This window comes from Vipera berus (genome assembly GCF_964194415.1).
Source record: "Vipera berus genome assembly, chromosome: 5".
NCBI lineage: Eukaryota > Metazoa > Chordata > Lepidosauria > Squamata > Viperidae > Vipera > Vipera berus.
The window spans coordinates 86589141-86613590 of NC_138207.1; the positions used below are offsets into that span (position 1 = coordinate 86589141).

At 41.8% G+C, this 24450-nt stretch overlaps 1 protein-coding gene across 4 annotated transcripts in view; it reads right to left on the reverse strand.

Moving 5' to 3' along the window:
* The window catches only part of ASCC1 (activating signal cointegrator 1 complex subunit 1), a 121252-nt gene that overhangs the window by 61714 nt on the left and 35088 nt on the right, over positions 1-24450 (reverse strand). For all 4 annotated transcript variants that reach the window (XM_081328996.1, XM_081328995.1, XM_081328998.1 and 1 more), the window contains exons 6-7: positions 22325-22461; positions 7869-7988 (exon numbers count right to left, since the gene is read on the reverse strand). In XM_081328996.1, the coding sequence (XP_081185122.1) occupies positions 7869-7988; positions 22325-22461 (257 nt within the window). The remainder of the gene's footprint in view (positions 1-7868; positions 7989-22324; positions 22462-24450) is intronic.

Below are 24450 nucleotides of genomic sequence, written 5' to 3' on the forward strand. Positions count from 1 at the left end.
CCTGTCTGCTGACTTGGCCTCTGACACAACCTGGAGCGCAAAGAGTCCTCACTGTGTAACAATTATTACCTCCATAAATGATAAAACGAAACTGAGAGCGCCACAAGCTATGCATTATTTTTTGGAAATGTCTGTGTTAGAAGCAGTCCACAATGAAGCACCTTGAGCACTGAGAGCTTTAGTTGAATAAGCTTATTTTCTGAGTACTAGCAAAAATAAGTCCCAACCAACAGTCATGAGTAACATTGACAAGTGTAGAGAGCAACAGAGATGACTGACAGAAATGTGCAAGGAATATTACCTAGAGTCACAGGGCCTGAAATACTATTAATTCTGGGGAACCAGATCAAGCAAGATGTCTATGGAGATTCTCAGTCATCCAGGTCATAGTTGTCTCAAATGTGCTATTTCAAAAGGCAACTGGATTGTTGTTTTCGAAGAAGAAGAAGAAGAAGAAGAAGAAGAAGAAGAAGAAGAAGAAGAAGAAGAAGAAGAAGAAGAAGAAGAAGAAGAAGAAGAAGAAGAAGAAGAAGAAGAAGAAGAAGAAGAAGAAGAAGAAGAAGAAGAAGAAGAAGAAGAAGAAGAAGAAGAAGAAGAAGAAGAAGAAGAAGAAGAAGAAGAAGAAGAAGAAGAAGAAGAAGAAGAAGAAGAAGAAGAAGAAGAAGAGAGGAGGAGGAGGAGGAAGAAGAAGAAGAAGAAAGAAGAAGAAGGAGGAGGAGGAGGAGGAGGAGGAGAAGAAGAAGAAGAAGAAGAAGAAGGAAACCCGTTTTGCTTCTCATCCACAAAGCTTCATCAGTTGTGATGGTGGGGAGATGTAAGGATAAATATTGATAGGTACTGTACCTGTAGGATAGGTATCCTTCCATCCCTTCCCCATCAGAACTGATGAAGCTTCTTGGATGAAAAGCAAAACATTTTCTTCTTCTTCTTCCTCAAGGAAGTCGAATTGCCTTTTGAAAAAGCACCTTTGAGATAGATCAAACAGAGGTATCCCTAATTCACTGAACTATAAAAAGGAGCTTTTTGTTTTTTGATTCTGTTATTATAATCTAACCCAATAAAATATAATTCTGGTCTTGCTGTGGAGCTAATTTTCTACTCTGTTCAAAGCACAATTTGAAGAATGTTCATAAACTCTTCTCACCATTTTACTTTTGCCCTGATATTATGGTTGTCCAGAGTAAAGGCAAAGGTAAAGGTTCCCCTGCACGTGCATGCTAGTCGTTTCCGACTCTAGGGGCCGGTGCTCATCTCCGTTTCAAAGCCAAAGAGCCAGCACTTGTCCGAGGATGTCTCCGTGGTCATGTGGCCGGCATGACTAGACGCCTAAGGCGCACGGAGCGCTGTTACCTTCCCACCGTAGTGGTCCCTATTTTTCTACTTGCATTTTTACGTGCTTTCGAACTGCTAGGTTGGCAGAAGCTGGGACGAGTAACAGGCGCTCACTCTGCTACGCGGCACTGGGGATTCGACCCGCCAAACCGCCGACCTTCTGATCGACAAGCTCAGCGTCCTAACCCACTGAGCCACTGCGTCCCTCTCCAGAGTAGGAACTGACTATTATGTACAGATGGTACCATCTACTTCCCATGTCTAAAATTATTCACCTCCTTAAAGTTCTGCAGAAAGGAAACTGACAAGATGCAAGCATCACTCCCAACTTAAAGTATATGACTTAAGTGGAGTCCTGGCCAAAGAAGTGGAATCACAAATTAGTTTATGGAAAGTATTAACTTGTTTGGTCCAAGATTTATAATCAGTCCTTATTTTTATGTATAGTTTGACAAAATATGTAGGTTTTGTATTTTAAAGGTTTTTCAAGATGATGCCAATTCTGATGTCAGCTGTTTGTTTTTTAAAGTCAAACTGTATTGATTTCAGCAAAGCTAAGCCTTGGCTAATTCTTTTATGGGAATGTATCAGGAAACTCTAGACTGGGATGTCAAAATAATGTGGCAAACTATTTCCATACTGTTGACAAGAAAACAACATAGAGGCCTTCATGAATTCCCAGTAGTTGAGCTTGAGTTGAGTAAGACTTCACTGATTTAAGAGTCACATTAAGGAACCAGGAAGTTTGTAAAATACTGTAGGTAAAGTGTGATGCAACATGCAAGTAATTTCCACTACTACCACCTCCATCCACAAATATTCAAAGAAGTGAGGGTTCTTACGGGCTAAGTGGGACAGTTGTTAAGTGAGTTTTGCCCCATTTTATGACCTCTCTTGCCATGGTTGTTAAATGAACCACTGCCCTTTAATTAGTAACATGGATGTTAAGTGAATCTGGCTTCTCCATTGACTTTGCTCATCAGAATGTCCCCAAAGGACATTCTTCGAGCTCTCTGGCCCAGGCTGAGAATTTTTAACTGGGGTTTTTAATTCTAGGGATGATTTAATCTTTTTTAATTTGTTTTTAACTTTTGTATTGGTTGTTTTAAATGCCCTGTAAACCGCCCTGAGTCCTTCGGGAAAGGGCGGTATATAAATTTAATAAAATAAATAAAATAAATAAATAAAGGTGATCACATGATCCCGGGACACTGCAACTGTCATAAATACATGTCAGTTGCCAAGCATCAGAATACTGATCAAGTGCTGCAATGGTCGTAAGTGTGAAAAATTGTCATAAGTCAGTTTTTACAGTGCCATTGTAACTTGGAGCACTTACTAACAAATTGTTGTAAGTCAAGGACTACCTGATTGGTGATCTATATGAAGGATAACTGCAAATTAAACGTGTAAACCAGAACAGGAACAGAATTGCAAACCCTTGCAATTCTCTTTATAAAATATTCATTATTCAAGTCCAGTATGGCTAGGGAACATTAATTAAAATCTAATAATGTTACCCAATAAAACAAAAGACCATTACATACATATATATATACAGTTGCAAGAAAAAGTATGTGAACCCTTTGGGATTATGTGGAGTTTTGCATGAATTGGCCATAAAATGCGCTCTAAACGTCATGTAAGTCACAACAATAGAAAAACACAGTCTGCTTAAAATAATACTACACAAACATTAGCTGTTGTCATGTTTTAATTGAACATAAGATTGAAACATTCACAGTTCAGGGTGGAAAAAGTATGTGAACCTTAATAACTGGTTGACCCTCCCTTGGCAGCAATAACCTCAACCAAACGTTTCCTGTAGTTGCAGATCAGACCTGCACAACGATCTGGAGTAATTTTGGACCACTCCTCTGCACAAATCGGTTTCAGTGTAGCAATATTCTTGGGATGTCTGGTGTGAATCACTCTCTTAAGGTCATGCCACAGCATTTCAATCGGGTTGAGGTCAGGACTCTGACTGGGCCACTCCAGAAGGCGTATTCTGTTCTGTTGAAGCCATTGTTTTGTTGAATTACTTGTATGCTTTGGGTCATTGTCCTGTTGCATCACCCATCCTCTGCAGAGCTTCAGCTGGCAGACAGATGGTCGTACGTTTTCCTGCAAAATGTCCTGATAAACTCGAATTCATTTTCCCATCAATGACAACAATCCGTCCAGGCCCTGAGGCAGCAAAGCAGCCCCAAACCATGATGCTCCCTCCGCCATGTTTTACAGTGGGGATGAGGTTTTGATATTGGTGTGCTGTGCCTTTTTTTCTCCACACATAGTGTTTTGTGTTTTTCCCAAACAACTCAATTTTGGTTTCATCTGTCCACAGTATATTTTGCCAGTAGTGCTGTGAAATATCCAGGTGCTCTTTTGCAAACTTCAAACGTGCTGCAATATTTTTTTTGGATAGCAATGGCTTCCTCCGTGGTGTCCTCCCATGTACTCTATTCTTGTTTAATGTTTTCCTTATTGTAGATGTGTCAACAAAAATGTTAGCATGTGCCAGAGATTTCTGTAGGTCTTTAGCTGACACTCTAGGATTCTTCTTTACCTCATTAAGCATTATGTGCTGTGCTCTTGCAGTCATTTTTACAGGACGACCACGCCTAGGGAGAGTAGCAACAGTGCTAAACTTTCTCCATTTGTAGACAGTCTGCCTTACCGTGGACACATGAACATCAAGGCTTTTGGAGATACTTTTGTAACCCTTTCCAGCTTCATGCAAGTCAACAATTCTTGATCGTAGGTCTTCTGAGAGCTCTTTTCTGCAAGGCATGGTTCACATCAGACAGTGCTTCTTGAGACCAGTAAACCCAAAACAGGCGTGTGTTTTTAAAGGGCAGGACAGCTGTCAGCAACACATCCAATATCATCACACTGGTTGGAGTCAAGGTTGGCTCACTCCTGGCTCCAATTAGCTCTTGGAGAAGTCATTAGGCTAGGGGTTCATATACTTTTTCCACCCTGCACTGTGAATGTTTCCATCTTATGTTCAATTAAAACATGACAACAGCTAATGTTTGTGTAGTATTATTTTAAGCAGACTGTGTTTTTCTATTGTTGTGACTTACATGATGTTTAGAGCGCATTTTATGGCCAATTCATGCAAAACTCCACGTAATCCCAAAGGGTTCACATACTTTTTCTTGCAACTGTACAGTAGTAGCCAAAATTGTGGGAACCTTTTGGGAAAAGTGTACAGTAGAAATGCCACCTTTGGTTAAGTTTCCACCATTTTTTCTTCTAATTTCTTTACTGTAGCTTTGTTCACTTAATAATACTATTTTACATCGCTTTCTGGGCAACCAGTCAACTCTTTGCACCATTACTTTAATTTTATTACGTTTTACAAGCTGACTAATTGAAAGAACACAAAAAACCCCAACCAACTTGATAGTGATCACATAACACACTGACAAACGTCCTCCTCTCAGCTTCAATACATGACATCAATAACTGATTCCTACTGTGATCTGATTGGCTCATTGCCAAAACAAGATGACATCTGATTGGCTCTCTAAACACTCATGCTCATTGGCTACAATCAGATCAAGGAAAGCTACCTGATATCAACCTAAGCAAGTTGTGCTTCCTTTTTCTGGTTATTTGGCTATATCTTTTCACAGAATACAGTACAGATAATTGAACAAACTTTGTTGCATTACATTCTTGATTAAATTATCTTTCCATTGATATATAACTTTATGGTACTACTAAAAAAAAAGTGGCGTTATTAGCCATGAAACCTCAAAAATACACTTTTCCCAAAAGGTTTCCACAAATTTGGCCACTACTGTATATGCGCCATGTTCTATATTAACTGTGTAGAATCCATTAGGAAGATAATTTGCTGGAAAGTTCACACTTTTCCAGTTATAGATTTCCATCTTGACTTTTTTGGACTCGCTCAGACATGTTCTTCCCCTCTAGTCACCATTTGCTTGATAATTCTTGATGAGCTAATGTAATAGACTAATGGCATTGAGTTGACCTTGTGAGCCTGTTGATGGCTCATTTCTAGCTGTTCAATTTCAATCTCCTGTTTTCTGGAGACAGATTGTTGAAATTAGACCTGCCTAATGAAAAGTGGTATGATACCTCAGCAATTAATGAAATATCTCAAATAAAACCATACTTTATTACGCCATAAAATCGAGGAAATAAAAGCAAACTAAATTATAATGAGAGGCCTGCTGGATGGGAATCATTGCACCACAACGTTCCTCATCCTCTTTCTCCCCTTCTTTAATAAAGATCAGAGAAATTTTCCAATAACATCGGCGATGGCAGAAAATTGGACTCTTCTGTTTTGTGGAACGGGGTATTTAGGAGAAACAAAAATCCAAAGTACATCTAGCTCTCACATTGCCAAAAATAGAGTGGGTGAGTTAGCTGAACATATTGTAATTACAAAGTAGAAAAAAGAGAGGTGATTTTGTAATAATGCGCAGTGTTTAAACCTATGGTTTCAGAAATAAACCACAAAAGACAATCTACTGAGTATGCCTCAGTAAACTAATGCATATACTCTCAGAGTCCAGGTTTTACTCACTCCCTGTTGAAAGAGATCTAATGGCAAGGACATCAGTTTTTTAAAAATGTAAATTCCAACCCTGATTAGAATCTATCTTTTATGAACATCACACAAGTAGCCCAAAGGCAGAAAACTGAAGCGAAATAAATATGGTAATTCTCATCTTAACAAAAGTTTAATTTAAAATGATGTACTAAAATCTGATTACATTGTTTACTCAGATTTTTTTTTCCTTGGGGGAAATTACAGGAAAGAAAGAAAGAAAGAAAGAAAGAAAGAAAGAAAGAAAGAAAGAAAGAAAGAAAGAAAGAAAGAAAGAAAGAAAGAAAGAAAGAAAGAAAGAAAGAAAGGGAAGAAAAAACATTTAGCATACATTTTGAAAAGAAGTAAAAATCGCCCAGATATTACTTTGCATTAGTAAAGAAATAAAAAAACATGCAACATAATTTAGCAAAAGAAAGAATATGAAGTTGGTAGCTAAGTAATTGAATAGTATCTGGTACAAACAGTGGTTGCAATTACACTTCATAGCTAAAAAGAACTGTTCAGCATTTTGATTAGGTATAAATGTCATGATATATTGGTCATATCTACTTGCTCCCTTCTTCTTCCAGAGAGAATGGCTAAACCAATCATAGAAACTTCGTGCTCTGTTTATCAAGATATGCAAACCAGGAATCTAATTTTTATTTGCCAGTAATAAGTCAAGAAGGCATTATTTATCATTAATTTCCATTCCGATTCCTGTCTCCTTACAGAGAGAAGCTAGAAATTCCTGTTTTTATGTTACAGAAACTTCCCTGTTAGTTGTTTAGCAGAATAAACTAAATAAGAGAGAGGAAGAAGCACAGACCAGAACATTTATGCTTATTCAATAACTGGGTTATTGTCTATGCAGACATGACCAAGCAGAGGTAATTTTTTTCCCCACTTAGGCCCAGAAATTAAATCTTATGAGGATGGAAAACTTTTATCATTTTTAAAGTACCAAGTTCCTGGTTTTTAAACCATTCAGAATAAACAACAATTAAAACAAAACAGAATAATAGAGCTGGAAGGGACCTTGGAGGTCTTCTAGTCCAACCCCCTGCTCAGGCAGGAAACCCTATACCAGGGGTGTCAAACTCAATTTCATTGAGGGCCACATCAGCACTGCGGTTGCCCTCAAGGGGCCGGGTGGGTATGGCCAGGGTGGGCGTGGCCTACTGGGTGGGTGTGGCTAGAGTGCGTATGGCCTACTGGGTGGGTGTGGCCAGCTCTACATCGTTGGCATCAAGGGTGCCTATGGGGGCCTGGGCAGGAGTGGGACAGATCTGAGGGTCTCTGGCAGGAAGAGGGTCTCTGGGCCAGGGCCAAGGCAGTGGGGGCCGTTCCCTCACTGTTTCCAGGATGGCTTCGCGGGCCACATGAAACCGCTTTGCGGGCCGGATCCGGCCCCCGGGCCTTGTGTTTGACATGTCTGCCCTATACCATTTCAGACAAATGGTTGTCCAATCTCTTAAAAACTTCCAGTGTCCACCGCTTCTGGAGGCAAACGGTTCCACTGATTAATTGTTCAAACACTGATTAATTGTTCTGATTAATTGCACAAGTGGAAGATGTCTTACTTCTTTCAATAATATGTATGACCCATTGTGAGCCCAAGGGTAAAAAGTCAGTATCGGCCATTTTCTAGGTAGAGAACAACAGAGGTTTCACCTCTTGGATGCCTGGTGGAAGGTTTCCTGACAGATACAATCAAAGTCACGAGGTTGAGAGGATTTTGGAGCACCATTATATTACAGTTTCAGATAAAATACTTTTAGGGACTAAAAATGAATAGAGAGCAGGGGTGTCAAATTGCCGGCCTGTGGGACGGATGCATCATACTGAAACCGCACCCACTCCATTGCCGGCAATGGGGAAAAAGTCGCGATATGTGGCAATGCGTCACCTGACATTGCACGTTTGAGACCCCTGATATACAGAAAACGAGGGAAACGTTTACCTGTTGGAGCCATCTTTCATGTGGACTTTGGCATACAGAACATCAATCATGGCTGGGTCATCGTTCATGTACTCTATACCTCTTATTTCCACAGTTAACGGTTTGCCTTCAGTAGTTGTGCTATTTAAAAACACACACAAAAAAAGTGGGGGTGAACATACCAAATGGTTCATTCTGGACTTTAGCTAGCAACTACATATTTTGCAACTTCAACTGAATTAGACATAAGAAGCACCACAGGCCCAAGTAACCTGCTGCTGTTGTTCAATTTAATATGTTTGAATGCTGTGAGTTCCCTATGGATCTTCCCCATTTTCGGTTCCTAAACCTGTCTTTGCTATTTCTGAGTTATTGTCTGTAGTGATGGGTATTTCTTGTGAAGTCACTTTTTTGTCCTTGTTGTGATTCAGGGTCAGCCTGTGGGTTCGGCAGTTGGGTCGGACGACTCAGAGGAGGAGGGGGGTGTTGAAGACCTTGCTGAGGGGGTTGAAGATCTTGCTGATGAGAGCCCTCAGCCAGGCCCCTCCCACTTGGTCACCACGGAGACCCAGCTGTGTGAGCCTGACAGCGTGGATGAAGATGACCCACAGCTGGCCCTGTTCAAGGACGCCCGATGCAGGAGGCAGTCAATTAGGAGTAAACAGAGGAAGGCAATGGGGCTCCTCGGAAGGAGGCAGAGAGAAGCCACGCCCTGAACTCTATATAAGGGGAATGTGTGGGAGGGCTGGTTTGCTGAAGGCAACCGCTTGGATAGTTCCTGTTTCTTAAAGCTCCTGTTTCTTGGATCGTGTCTTGTTTGTTTTTGTAGCTATAAATTTGGCAGGCGTAATTCCAGCCTCTTGCCTTTTGTAAAGGGGTTGTCCCTGCCTTTTCTGCAGGGCCGGTAGCAGGCTGGTACAGAACAGTCCTTCCGTGCCAGCAGATATTCAAAGAGCTCTAATTTATGTACAACACTAGTGATAATAAAGGGACGCGGTGGCTCAGTGGGTTAGGACGCTGAGCTTGTCGATCAGAAGGTCGGCAGTTTGGCGGGTCGAATCCCGAGTGCTGCGTAGCAGAGTGAGCGCCTGTTACTCATCCCAGTTTCTGCCAACCTAGCAGTTTGAAAGCATGTAAAAATGCAAGTAGAAAAATAGGGACCACTACGGTGGGAAGGTAACAGCGTTCCGTGCGCCTTTGGCGTCTAGTCATGCCGTCCACATGATCACGAAGACGTCCTCGGACAAGCGCTGGCTCTTCGGCTTTGAAACGGAGATAAGCACCGGCCCCTAGACTTGGAAACGACTAGCACGCATGTGCAGGGGAACCTTTACCTTTACCTTTTAGTGATAATAAACAGTAATAACAATTCTTAAGAATTACTATGATCCTTTAACATGTATTCAAGGGCTGCTGTAGTCGTATTCATGAAGAGTATCACATTAAATTCAATTTATTTCTTTGGCACGGTGACCTTTGGCATGCCACTCAAATGCCACTGCAATCTTTTACCTGGGCTATAATTGTAGCTTTAGATTTCTCCCTTCACCATTTACAGCTTATAAGAAGAAAAATGGAATTCTGCTGTTATTATATAGGTTATAAACCTTCCAGACAGCTACTGCATCGGTTTTAAACACTGCACGGCATTAATATTAAGAAATTTTAAATAATACAAGGAGTTATATACTATCTTTCATATCAAACTGAAAGGCCAACATTTTCTAATATTAAAAGCTGAGGTTTTTATCCATGTGCAGTTCTACAGATAGCGAAATTCACACAGCTAGACCCTTACAATTTATTTTCCTTTAGCAGTAATGGCAATAATAGTTTTCCAATACTGCAGACATAATTGAGGCTGTTGTTGCTCTGCATTATAACTACATCATCTCCCCACTTGTAAAGAGCTAGAGTTCAAATGATGGGGGGGGTAATCCTGTCTTGGCAGAGTGAAGTCAAAGGGGCAGGGACTAGAGCAGCGGTCCCCAACCTTTGTGGCTTGATGGTCTGTGCAAGCTGCCAGCCGGTGCACATGCGTGTGAGTGCTGGTCCACCTCTCACATGAGTGGAGCTGCGCATGCCAGCCTGACTCTCACATGGCCCGGTTCCGAATAGGCTACAGCCCAATAGTGGCCACGGCCTGGGGGTTGGAGACCCCTGGACTCAAGGAAAGCTGGATCCCTGATTTTTGAAAACCCATAATTAAGAGAGTTGGTGAAATAAAAGGTATCACAGTTGTCAAACTTTGCTGTGTAATACTGCACTTGTGTTTTATTTATTTCCTCTCTTCCACTATTTTGCTATATGAGTGTGAAAAGCGTGTGATACAACTGAGTTGAGAAAGGGGTAAAGATGTTATTATACTGGTGGTAAAGACAGCAACGGTTTGGGAGAACTGAATATTATAAGAATAGAGAATATACGGCTAGCTGCTATTATTCTGTCTGATTTCTCATGGGGGGATTTGTTGCAATCTAAAGAAATACCATCCTACTTAGCAGAACACCCATCAGAGAGTCAAACTGAAGACTTTTACATGGTGTTGAGTCAACAAGCTGGCTTTTAAAATGATACTGGAGAACTTTGATATAGTCATCATCAATTCATACTAAGAGCATGCTAGAACAGAGGTCCCCAACCTTTTGGGCACTAGAGACTGGTTCCATGGAGAAAGGTTTTTCCGCGGACTGGAGAGTGTGTGGTTTTGTGTGCTGCCTGCTTCTCGCGGATGGGGCTCTGCTTCTTTGTGCGGCCTAGTTGCTGGCATGCCGCGGCCCGGTACCGGTCCACAGACCGGGGGTTGGAGACCCCTGTGCTAGAAGATCTGCCTCAGCCTTTCATAGCCACAACAATAACCCTGAGACCATCTCAAATGGTCACTGGCCATATATCCTAAAGTAAATTTTGGGGAGATGAAGAGCACAAATGGATTAACTGGGGGTAGATGGGTGAGCATTAAAGTTATTCCACTGTCACAAGTGAAAGCCTCATCTGGTGAAATTTAGTCTCCATTTCTATCCTCTCCATTAAGCCTCTCTCTGGGGATTATGAAATCTAACAGGCTTTTGAATAATCCATGGGAATTTATAGAAGCAAAGTCAGTAAATTCTTCAATGAGTCTTCACATCCACTGGCCTATACATTTACTAAGGCCATCAGACAGGTCTGGCTACTTGCGGTTCAGCTTTATTATCATTTCATGATTACTCACAAAATAACTCGTTCTTTGTGGCTGCATCTATCCCCTGGAATGCTCTTCTCCAAGCAGGCACTTACTGTTAAATCTCTTCAGCATCTAATAAAGATGCATTTCTTCACCTAGGCCTTCCTTATCATAATGCTCTTTTTTCATGCTAGTTGTTTCCAACTCTAGGGGCCGGTACTCATCTCCATTTCAAAGCTGAAGAGCCAGCACTTGTCCGAGGATGGCTGGCATGACTAGACGCCAAAGGCGCACGGAACGCTCTTACCTTCCCACCGTAGTGGTCCCTATTTTTCAACTTGCATTTTTACGTGCTTCGAACTGCTAGGTTGGCAGAAGTTGGGACGAGTAACAGGCACTCTGTTACACGGCACTCAGGATTCGACCTGCCAAACTGCCAACCATCTGATCGACAAGCTCAGCGTCCTAACCTACTGAGCCACCGCGTCCCATATATAAATAAATATATATATATATATATATATATATATATATATATATATATATATATATATATATATATATATATATATATATATATATATATATATATATATATCGGTAAAGGTAAAGGTTCCCCCGCACATGCGTGCTAGTCGTTTCCGACTCTAGGGGCCGGTGCTCATCTCCGTTTCAAAGCCGAAGAGCCAGCGCTTGTCCGAGGACGTCTCCGTGGTCATGTGGCCGGCATGACTAGACGCCAAAGGCGCACGGAACGCTGTTACCTTCCCACCGTAGTGGTCCCTATTTTTCTACTTGCATTTTTACGTGCTTTCGAACTGCTAGGTTGGCAGAAGCTGGGACGAGTAACAGGCGCTCACTCTGTTACGCGGCACTCGGGATTCGACCCGCCAAACTGCCGACCTTCCGATCGACAAGCTCAGCGTCCTAACCCACTGAGCCACCGCGTCCCTATATATATATATATATATATATATATATATATATATATATATATATATATATATATATATATATATATATATGTGTGTGTGTGTGTGTGTGTGTGTGTGTATATATATATATATATATATATATATGTGTGTGTGTGTAGGTCTAGAGTCTCGGGTTTCTTCCCGCATTCCTTTCATCTTCAGAAAGTTGTGGCGACGTTTCGACGAAATCCCATCCGTCATCATCAGGCCGGAGTATTCCTCCTGCTGCTTTCAGGAGCAATGCGTGGTCTGTCTGTTCCTTTCCTTCCAACTGCCGGTGGGGCTGTGTTCCAACTGGGTGGAGGCGTGGCTGCTTTCTGATTGGGTGGGGGTGTCCTCCGACTGGGTGGAGGCGTGGTTGTCTTCTGATTGAGTGGAGGCGTGGCTGTCTTCTGATTGGGTGGATGTGTGGTTGTCTTCCGATTGGTTGGAGGCGTGGCTGTCTTCTGATTGGGTGGGGTGTGTTCTGAATGGGTGGGGTTTTTTGTTGTGTCGTAATATCCTGAGTGTTGTGATTTGGTGTCTTGAGGAGTGGGCTGTGATGTTGTGTCCCGTAGTGTTTATGTGTTGTACTAGTGAAGATGTGTGATCTTTCTTCTGTACTGAGTTCTTATGTTCTTCTACATGTACCTCTATTCTTCTGTTAGTCTGTCCGATGTATGTTGCTGGACAGGAGGCGCATGGGATTTGGTATATGCCCTGGTTTTCCAGTTCTATTTTGTCTTTGGGATTTCTCAGGATGGTTGATATCTTTCTGTCAGTGTTAAATGCGGTTTTGATGTTATGTTTGCGTAGTACTTTACTGATTTTGTCGGTTGTTCCTTTTATGTAGGGCAAGATGGCTCGTCCGTTGTTCTGTTCTTCTTCTTGGATGTTTTTCTGTTTCGGAGTCCGCTGCTGAATTATATTGGTGATTTTGTTTTTTTGGAACTTGTTTGCTGTCAATATGTCTGTCAGGGTGTGTAGTTCTGTTTGTATATGTGTTTCATCTGCAAGGCGTCTGGTTCTTGTTATTAGTGTTTTGGCTACTGAATTTATTTGTGCTGGGTGATGATGTGATTGCGCATTGAGGTAACGGTTGGTGTGTGTTTTCTTTCGGTAGACTGTGTGTCCTAGGGTTCCGTTTTGTTTTTTGTATATAAGTACATCCAGGAAAGGTAACTGGTTGTTTGTTTCAATCTCCATGGTGAATTTTATTTTGGGATGTAGGCTATTCAGGTGTGTTAGGAAGTTTTCTAGCTCCTTTCTTCCGTGGGGCCAGATCACGAAGGTGTCATCCACATATCTGAGCCACAGTTTTGGTTTGTTTGTAGTCTTTTCTAGAGCGTTAGTTTCAAATTCTTCCATGAAAAGGTTGGCGATAACTGGTGATAGAGGGGATCCCATTGGTGCGCCTTCTATTTGTTTGTATCTCTGGCCTCTGTGTATGAAGTATGTGTTTGATAAGCAGTGTTCTGCTAGTTCTATAATATGGTTTGGTGGTTGGTATTTGCTTCTTATTGTTGATAGAGCTTCTTGGACTGGCACCTGGGTGAATAGTGATACCACATCGAAGCTGACTAGCAAGTCTTTTTGGTCTATCTGTAGATTTTTCACTAATTCTATAAAGTGGTATGAGTTTTGGACATATGAAGCTGCCATTTCTGCTAGAGGTTGTAATTGTTTTGCTAGGTATTTAGCTAAGTTTTGTAGTGGTGAGCCTATAGAACTTACTATGGGTCTTAGTGGGATTCCATCTTTGTGTATTTTGGGGAGGCCATATAGTTTTGGGCATCTGGATGACTTCTCCCTAGGAATGATTGTTTGTTGGATTTCTTGGCTTATAGAAGTTGATTTTATCTTTTTCTTGGTGGTCTTTTCTAGATAGGTTGTGGGATCTGTATATATAGGTTTGTATGTAGTTTCTTTGAGTAAGTTGGACAGTTTCTCTTCATAGTCTGATGTGTCCATTACCACTGTAGCATTGCCTTTATCTGCTGGTAGTATGATTATGCTGTTGTCTTTTCTTAGGTTTTGCAATGCTACTTGTTCTTCTTTTGTTAGGTTGCTTTTGGGTGGTTTGCTTGTGCATAGGATGTGGGTGACTTCATGTCTGACTTGGTCTGCTTCGTCTGTATTGAGTTTAGTTAAGCTGGTTTCCACTCCACATATGATGGTTTCTGTGGGAATTTTCTTTGGTGCAACAGCGAAGTTGAAACCTTTTGCTAGGACGTTTGTTTCTGCTGTTGTTAGTCTTCTGTGGGAGATGTTATGCACTACTTGTTGTAGATGTTGTTGTGGTGTGGTTGTTTGGTTGTTGTAGTTCTCTAATTGTTTGAGTTTCTTTGAATGTCTGTTGTTTTTATAGATGGTCTCTGTTTCTGCTCTCCAAACCGCCAGTTGTTTCACTTTGTCCCATAGTATTGGGTGAATAATGTTGCTGAGTTTGAGATGTAATGTTAGTAGGTCCTTGTTTGTTTGGTCTAATTGAAATCTTTTATTGTGGAGTTCATTTCTTAGTAATGCCATTTCTCTTCTTCTTAGAATGCGTTTGGTTGAAGTGGTATTGATGTGGAATTTCAATTTGAAACAATTTGGTCTTATATTTAGGTCTCGACATTGGCATAGGAAAGGTATGTCACTTAGTATTCTTGCTCTTCGTACTTCTAACTTTTCGTAAGTCCTGTTTAGTTGGTAGATGTCCTCCCCGTAGAGGTATGATATTTGTTTTCGTAGATTCTCGCGGGTGTCTGTATGTGTAGGTCTAGAGTCTCGGGTTTCTTCCCGCGTTCCTTTCATCTTCAGAAAGTTGTGGCGACGTTTCGACGAAATCCCATCCGTCATCATCAGGCCGGAGTATTCCTCCTGCTGCTTTCAGGAGCAATGCGTGGTCTGTCTGTTCCTTTCCTTCCAACTGCCGGTGGGGCTGTGTTCCGACTGGGTGGAGGCGTGGCTGCTTTCTGATTGGGTGGGGGTGTCCTCCGACTGGGTGGAGGCGTGGTTGTCTTCTGATTGAGTGGAGGCGTGGCTGTCTTCTGATTGGGTGGATGTGTGGTTGTCTTCCGATTGGTTGGAGGCGTGGCTGTCTTCTGATTGGGTGGGGTGTGTTCTGAATGGGTGGGGTTTTTTGTTGTGTCGTAATATCCTGAGTGTTGTGATTTGGTGTCTTGAGGAGTGGGCTGTGTAGTGGCCTCCAGAGCTCAGTACAGAAGAAAGATCACACATCTTCACTAGTACAACACATAAACACTACGGGACACAACATCAATTTTGAAGGTACAAAAACAATCGCCAAAATAGAACATCTCAATAGCAGAATAATCAGAGAAGCCATTGAAATAGAAAAACACCCAGACAGTATGAACAAGCGAGACGACACCTCCCGCCTACATGCCATTTGGAAACCAGCATTGATAGACAATCGAATTTCAGCAAACAAGGATTTAAAAAACCAACGAACAACCCCAAATGCCACCAGCCCCAGCAAGACTCATCCACACCCAGAACAAAAACTCTCCCACACAGAAGACAGAACAAGTCAAGCAAAAGTGCTATCACCCAAGCAGAAGAACGCACACACGAACCTGACTGACCCATACCAGAGATGCATGGCGGGTCCTCGAACTCGGAGCCAAGCCAAAGCTCTGGAGGCCACTACACAGCCCACTCCTCAAGACACCAAATCACAACACTCAGGATATTACGACACAACAAAAAACCCCACCCATTCAGAACATACCCCACCCAATCAGAAGAAAGCCACGCCTCCAACCAATCGGAAGACAACCACACATCCACCCAATCAGAAGACAGCCACGCCTCCACTCAATCAGAAGACAACCACGCCTCCACCCAGTCGGAGGACACCCCCACCCAATCAGAAAGCAGCCACGCCTCCACCCAGTCGGAACACAGCCCCACTGGCAGTTGGAAGGAAAGGAACAGACAGACCACGCATTGCTCCTGAAAGCAGCAGGAGGAATACTCCGGCCTGATGATGACGGATGGGATTTCATCGAAACGTCGCCACAACTTTCGGAAGATGAAAGGAACGCGGGAAGAAACCCGAGACTCTAGACCTACACATACAGACACCCGCGAGAATCTACGAAAACATATATATATATATATATATATATATATATATATATATATATATATATATATATATATATATATATATATATATATATATATATATATATATATATATATATATATATATATATATGTGTGTGTGTGTGTGTGTGTGTGTGTGTGTGTGTGTGTGTGTGTGTATGTATATGTGTATATATGTGTATATATGTATGTATGTATGTATATATGTATATGTGTATATGTACATGCAGTCATGGCCAAAATTGTTGGCACCCCAGAAATTTTTCCAGAAAATCAAGTATTTCTCACAGAAAAGTATTGCAGGAACACATGTTTTGCTATACACAGGTTTATTCCCTTTGTGTGTATTGGAACACAACAAAAAAGGGAGGGGAAAAAAGCAAATTGGACATAATGTCAAACAAAACTCCAAAAATGGGCCGGACAAAATTATTGGCACCCGTAACTTAATATTTGGTTGCACACCCTTTGGAAAAAATAACTGAAATCAGTCACTTCCTATAACCATCAATAAGCTTCTTACACCTCTCACCCGGAATTTTGGACCACTCTTCCTTTGCAAACTGCTCCAGGTCTCTCTTATTGGAAGGGCGCCTTTTCCCAACAGCCATTTTAAGATCTCTCCACAGGTGTTCAATGGGATTCAGATCTGGACTCATTGCTGGCCACTTCAGAACTCTCCAGCACTTTCTTGTCATCCATTTCTGGGTGCTTTTTGACGTATGTTTGGGGTCATTGTCCTGCTGGAAGACCCAAGATCTCGGACGCAAACCCAGCTTTCTGACACCGGGCTCTACAGTGCGACCCAAAATCCTTTGGTAATCCTCAGATTTCATGATGCCTTGCACACATTCAAGGCACCCAGTGCCAGAGGCAGCAAAACAACCCCAAAACATCATTGAACCTCCACCATATTTCGCTGTAGGTACTGTGTTCTTTTCTTTGTAGGCCTTATTTCGTTTTCGGTAAACAGTAGATTGATGTGCTTTACCAAAAAGCTCTATCTTGGTCTCATCTGACCACAAGACGTTTTCCCAGAAGGATTTTGGCTTACTCAAGTACATTTTGGCAAACTGTAATCTTGCTTTTTTATGTCTCTGTATCAGCAGTGGGGTCCTCCTGGGTCTCCTGCCATAGCGTTTCATTTCATTTAAATGTCGATGGATAGTTTGCGCTGACACTGATGCTCCCTGAGCCTGCAGGACAGCTTGCATTCCTTTGGAACTTGTTGGGGCTGCTTATCCACCATCCAGACTATCCTGCGTTGCAACCTTTCATCAATTTTTCTCTTCCGTCCACGACCAGGGAGATTCGCTACAGTGCCATGGGTTGCAAACTTCTTGATAATGTTGCGCACTGTGGACAAAGGCAAATCTAGATCTCTGGAGATGGACTTGTAACCTTGAGATTGTTGATATTTGTCCACAATTTTGGTTCTCAAGTCCTCAGACAGTTCTCTTCTCCTCTTTCTGTTGTCCATGCTTAGCGTGGCACACACAGACACACAATGCAAAGACTAAGTGAACTTCTCTCCTTTTCATCTGCTTTCAGGTGTGATTTTTATATTGCCCACACCTGTTACTTGCCCCAGGTGAGTTTAAAGGAGCATCACATGCTTGAAACAATCTTGTTTACCCACAATTTTGAAAGGGTGCTAATAATTTTGTCCGGCCCATTTTTGGAGTTTTGTTTGACATTATGTCCAATTTGCTTTTTTTCCTCCCTTTTTTTGTTGTGTTCCAATACACACAAAGGGAATAAACCTGTGTATAGCAAAACATGTGTTCCTGCAATACTTTTCTGTGAGAAATACTTGATTTTCTGGAAAAATTTCTGGGGTGCCAACAATTTCGGCCATGACTGTATGTATATATATATACACATACACACACACACATGTATGTGTGTGTGTATATATACGTATATATGTATATATATGTGTATATATGTACACACACACACACACACACACACACAGAGAGTATTTTCATTCATTGCCATTTGTAATTTTTTATTCTCCTTATTTGTATGCTAGGGTTGAGATTTTTAAATAAAATGTGACATAAAAATCTAATAAATGCACACTAAATTAAGGTAACATCTCCTGATTTCAATTAAGTTAGTAACAAATAAACAAGGCTCCTGTGATACCAAAGGGGAGTCATAAGTCTTAATATTTTGGCTGGCCTTAACAAACATACACAGCAAATTTGTTATTGCTACTAACGCTGCCACTATGGATTGTATCTCTGACATTACTCTGAAACTAGGCTCTGTTTAATTATATGTGTATAATCATTTAGAGTGCCTCTTGTTTAATTAGCAAGGGAAATAATGCAAATACAATATATCAAACACAGGAGCATCAAGGAGTAGACTAATAACTCAGAATTATCAATAAGGATAGAAACCAGCATAATAAGCTCATAAATATCAAATTATGCTTAGCTGTTATAGGGCCCATTTGATGGCTTCAGTGAACGAAGCCATTAGTACTACATGCAACAGGGATGGGGAACTATGGCCCCTTAATGACCTGTTGACTTGAACTCCCAGAATTCCTGGGAATTGATATCCACAGGTCATAAAGGGACCATAGTTCCCCACTCCTGACATTCAGGATAGAATGCTACAGACTTGAGAGGCTTCATGTTATTGTTATTAATTATTCTCACTACTAACCTCCCTGGCTGAGTTGAGATGATACAATACATTAAGCTACTCCTCGTTTTAACCATGGTTTACTGAATAAGCACCCACTGGAAAAAATGACATATCAGACTAAACCAATATCCTGTCCTAGATCAGGATTAGAGTTTGGAAATGACAAACACACAGTAATATGTTGTATGCTTTAATTTCCAAAATGATTTATTAGGGAGCAGAGAAACACACAGAGAATTACACCAGGAATACCATACCTAGATTGCAGAAACTAGATACTCATTAGATGGCAGCAAACTTTATCTGAACTTTTCAAACGGCAAAAGCAAAAGAACAAAACTTGCAGATCAGGCAGAGAAGACTTCATCAAATAATCAAGATACATGGCATATAAGTAACTAGTTATAAAGAAGAGATATTATTTCTAACAAATAAGATAATCTCAGACTTCTTTGATACTTGAAGCTACAGCTATCTCACCCACACTTAGCTGCTATTTATTGAGACTGATCCTTCGGCAAGACCATCCTGGGTTTACTCAAGCAGACTTTCATTTACAGGATGTTGTCCTATGTCTTCTGATATTCACCCAGATATATTATTCATGGGCTCACTGCCTGAACAAGTGAATCTAGTTCAGGGCTTTTCAACCAGTGGTACAGGTACCACCTGTGGTACATTGGCACCTGGCAGGTGGTACGTGACCATCCTAGAAAAGTGGTAGCGGGGGAGGGAAAAGTGGTAGCAGTGGCAAGCCTGAGCGAGAGATGGCTGGAGCTGCACGGCTGTCAGGGCTCAGCGGAAGCACCAGGATCAGCGCTTCTTCAGGGCTGTCAGGGCTCAGTGGAAGCGCCAGGATCAGCGCCAGGCTCCAGCTGGACCTCGGCACTGATCCCGGCGCTACTGCTGAGCCCAGAAGAAGTGCCAATCAGCTGGAATGTTGCAGCATCCCCAGGGTCTTGTGTTTTACATTCAGATGCTTGGCAACTGATTCATATTTATGACGGTCACAGTGTCCCAGGGTCATGTGAAGTGACCAAAACCTGTTGCAACCACCCAGCAGAGGGGGGGGGAGAATAAAAACCAAACACCCCCCCACCCCACCCCCGCTGCCAATCCTCAACAGAAATGCTCATAATAATGAAAACCTCGGACTGGAGGAAGAGCGCCACCAGGTGGGCAGGCAGGTGTCTTGCTTGGCTGTGGCTTTTTCACTGCCATTGTAACTTTCACTGCCATTGTAGCCTTGGTGGAGCAGTGGGCTAATGCCTCCTTAAGTAACACCAGCTGCCTGCAATTAGTGCAGGTTCGCATCCCACCAGGCTCAAGGTTGACTCAGCCTTCCATCCTTCCGAGGTAGGTAAAATGAGGACCCAGATTGTTGGGGGCAATTAAGCTGACTTTGTAATAATGCCGCTTGGGGTGTGTGTGAAAGCCCTAATAAGCAGGCATATACATAGAATGAAGGCTACTGCTAAGCTTGTAAGCCGCCCTGAGTCTTCGGAGAAGGGCGGGATATAAATGGAATTAAAAAAAAAAAAAACTTCGAACAATCACTAAGCGGGGGGGGGGGCGTCATCAAGTTTTTGATACCTTGCTAGGCAACTAGTGATACTCGGATGTTGCCATATCCTAAAAGTGGTACAATGGGTGAAAAGGTTGAAAAGCCCTGATCTAGTTCATCGCTGGGACAGCGAGGACAGGTTCAGGCTCATGACCTTAAGGATTTCCCTCCTTCCATTTTTCCCCAAAAAAATCTGGTGAAATAGAGTTGAGAGAAAGTGACAGGCTCATAATCACCCATAGGTGAACCTCCATAGGTGAGAGTAGATTTCATGAATGTTGTCCAGTCCCCTTAATCGCTATACAGTAGTTCTTGACATACAATAGTTCATTTAGGAACTGTTCAAATTTATAATGGCACTGAAAAAAATGACTTGCGATCGTTTTTCACATGACCATTGTGGCATCCCCATGGTCATGTGATCAAAATCCAGACTCTTGGCAACTGACTCACATTTATGACGCTTGCAATGTTCCCGGGGTCATGCGATCCCCTTTTGCAACCGTCTGACAAGCAAAATCAAAGGAGAAGCCAGATTCACTCAACAACCATTTTACTAACTTAACAACTGCAGTTATTCACTTAACAACTGTGGCAAGAAAGGTCGTAAAATTAACAAATGTCTCACTTAGTAACAGAAATTTTGAGCTCAATTGTGATTGTAAGTTGAGCTCTATCTGTAGTACACTCATTACACACATTTCAGTTGTCTTGCCTTTTGCAATTTCCACATTCTTACAATTGCATTTTTTTATCATCAGAAGTTTTGTTACTAATTTTGAAAACAGGCTAATCGCAAAAGAGCTCATATGTAAAGTCTGGGTATATACTAAATTCTAAGCTAGAAATCACCGCACTAGAAAGCTCTTGTAAAAATATTACAAACACAACGGCACCGAGGGGTGGGGGAAGAGGACTTTTATTTATCATCCTACATCTCAAACCACATGCCTTAGTGCGGTGCTTTCTGACAACTTCTGCCCTTCAGAGGCACTGAGCTATTGTTTTAGGACTGATTTCTTACACGCGTTGTGCACTTTCAATGTTCTCTGCCCACAGCTTTTTAAAGAAATGAATCTCAGGGATATACAGCCATCTGGGGCGAAAAGAATTATTTGCCAAACTCTCTGCTAGTACAAAGTGTGAAGGTAATCACATTTTTCATCAACCTCAATGGAATAAAATCAGTCTTTGCTTATGCACAAAATCACTGCAAGAAAAAAAGTAGCCAGAGATGAATTTTTTTTAAAAAATGACAAGAAAAAAAAAGTTTCTAATAAGAGGAAAACTTGAAGAACTAGGATTGTCATGGAGAAAAACTATCATTAATATCAACATCAGCTTGATGGCACATAATCAGTCAATCAAAAGGGATTTATTTATTTATTTTATTTATTTATTTATTCGGTTTATATACCGCCCTACTCCCTAAGGACTCAGGGCGGTTTACAAGGCAAACTTTAAAAACAATACAATATAAAATTAAAATAAAATTAAATTAAGTCTAGCCGCAAAAAATTAAAATCACAATTTAAAACATTAAACCCCTCAGTCCAGGCCAGATAGCTCAAAGAGCCAGGTTTTTAGGTCCCGGCGAAATGAACGAAGGTCGGGGGCAGTCCGGAGTTCCGTTGGCAGTTGATTCCATAGGGCAGGTGCGTCCACAGAGAATGCCCTCCCCCTGGGGATCGCCCATCGGCAATCCTTGACCGGTGGTACCCTGAGGAGGCCCTCCCTGTGGGAGCACACAGGACGATGGGAAATTGATGCTGGCAGCAGGTGCTCCCTCAGATAATCCGGGCCCATGCCATTTATCAAATAGCTTGTTGACTGAGGTCATAAACAAAACCCAACTGAGTCCTTGGTCTTTAAATAGTTGTAGCTGCTTGCTACAATTTCTTACAATTCTATATATTTTTTTCCTATTCTATTCTCTCCATAGATGCTTCCTCTTTGGACAAATGTAGACAACCGCTTCTCTCTTCTACAACCAAGCTTCTGTTTTACTTACTTGACAAGGTCTTCTCTGCATTTCTGCAGCAGTTCCTGAGCTTTCTGGATTTCTTGTTCATTCAGAAGTACCAGTGTGCCAATAGTCAGATGGAGTTTTGCTGAGTTCTGGAATAGGCTACTGCTGACTCCACAGTCCTATAAAAATATTAGGCATTCCTCAAGTGAGAAAAATGTACATTAGAAACTCCATAAGCATTCATTATAGGTAGCTCTTGACTTATGACCACAAGGGAGCCTCAAATTTCTTTTGCTAAGTGAGACATTGGTTAAGTGAATTTTGCCTTATTTTACGACTCTTCTTGCTACAGTTGCTAAGTGAAGCACTGCAGCTGATAAGTTAGCAACATGGTTGTTAACTGAATCTGGCTTCCCCATTGACTTTGTTTGTGAAAAGGTTGCAAAAGGGGATCACATGATCTTGGGAAACAGCAACGGTCATAAGTATGAACCAGTTGCCAAGCATCTGAATTTTGATCACATGATCATGGGGGTTGCTACAAAGGTCATAAGTGAGAAAAACCGTCCTAAGTCAATTTTTTTAGTGCCGCTGTAACTTGGAACTGTCACTAAATGAACTCTTATACTGTATTTATTGCAAAGTGCCAACCTGGCAATTTAATCTGAATACTGAGGTTTTAGTTTAGAAAAAAAACAACTGACATTAACATCTTTTGTCTTAAAAGAAAACATAGTAACAAAGCTTTCAATGATACAAACAACTTTTTACTGAAAGGTAAGAGTTTGGATTTGGCATGCTTTTGAACAATTAATGTGATTTTTGCTGTTGTATGCATGCTGATAATTTGTCTAACCTTAGCTTATACTTTGTAGGTTTGAAAGCATGGAGCACTCAGGTCATCTGTTAGTCTGTTTCTGGTGTCAGATTTGATACAACTCAAAGCTGAAAACAGCACGCTCACTCCGGAGGCTTGTTTTGGCTAGGAAGGGACTGGAGAAATGGCTTTTTCCTGGGAAAATTTAGCCAAAGAGTGAGGCGCGTGTGCCCACAGAGAGGGCTCTGAGTGCCCCCCTCTGGCACGCGTGCTATAGGTTCGCCACCACTGGTATAGGGTCTCCTGCTTGAGCAGGAGGTTGGAGTAGAAGACTTCCAAAGGTCCCTTCCAACTCTAATGATGGTGATAAAGATGAAGATGAAGTCTTGATCCCCAAATAACAGAAGCCTGATATAGGCCACTCCTTGGCATTTTTTTAGATTCTCCTGCCACAGAGAAATTTTCAGAACATAGTACAAAGAGCAATACTGCTCCCTATTCTATGACTGCGATCATGGCTCTAAATCTCCAGACCATTTTTTTAACATGGTAAATGGGAATGCTACCTCTCATGGTAGACTCAAAACTGTTAAGAAAAAGCTGGAGAACTCCCAGGAGTTTATGCCGTGATGGGATTCAGATGCTTTGCACTGGTTCAGCAGAACTGGTAGCTAATTTTTTGTTGACTTCGGCGAACCGGCTGAAGCCCTAGTCCTTTTTTGCAAGGCCCAGAATGGACCACCAGAAGTACATGGATACCACTTCTGGGAGTCTGTTCTGAGCTTTGGAGGCTTCAGAGAAGCCTCCAGGCCCAGAATGGACCACCAGGAGTGCATGGAGGGCACTTCCGGAAGTCTGTTCTGAGCTTTGGAGGCCTGGGGGAGGCCTCCCAGGCATAGAACAGCCCACCAGAAATGCATGGATGCCACTTCTAGAAGCCCGTTCTGAGCCGGGGAGGCCTCCCAGGCACAGAACGGCCCATCGGAAGTTCGTGGATGCCACTTCTGGCCCAGGTACAGAACAGAGTTCCAGAAACAGCATCCATGCAGAGAACCGGTTGTTCGGGTATTTGAATCCCACCACTGAGTTTTACGCCTCTGTTTTTCCCCTCCCCATCCTTTAATTACTATCAAAACAAAGTTGAGAAAAAGCTCTAAAGCCCATCTGGGTGAAAGGTGATTTAGATATCTTTCGAAGCTCAGCATCTATTTTTATGAACTTTTCTTAATCTTAAAAATCAAAGCCTAGCAACAGAAACTATTATAGTCTATAATGAACACCAGGAGCTGGTGAAACAGCAGGGAGCAGATCTGATGGATTCCAATTATTGGCAGCAGTTCACTTTTATTTC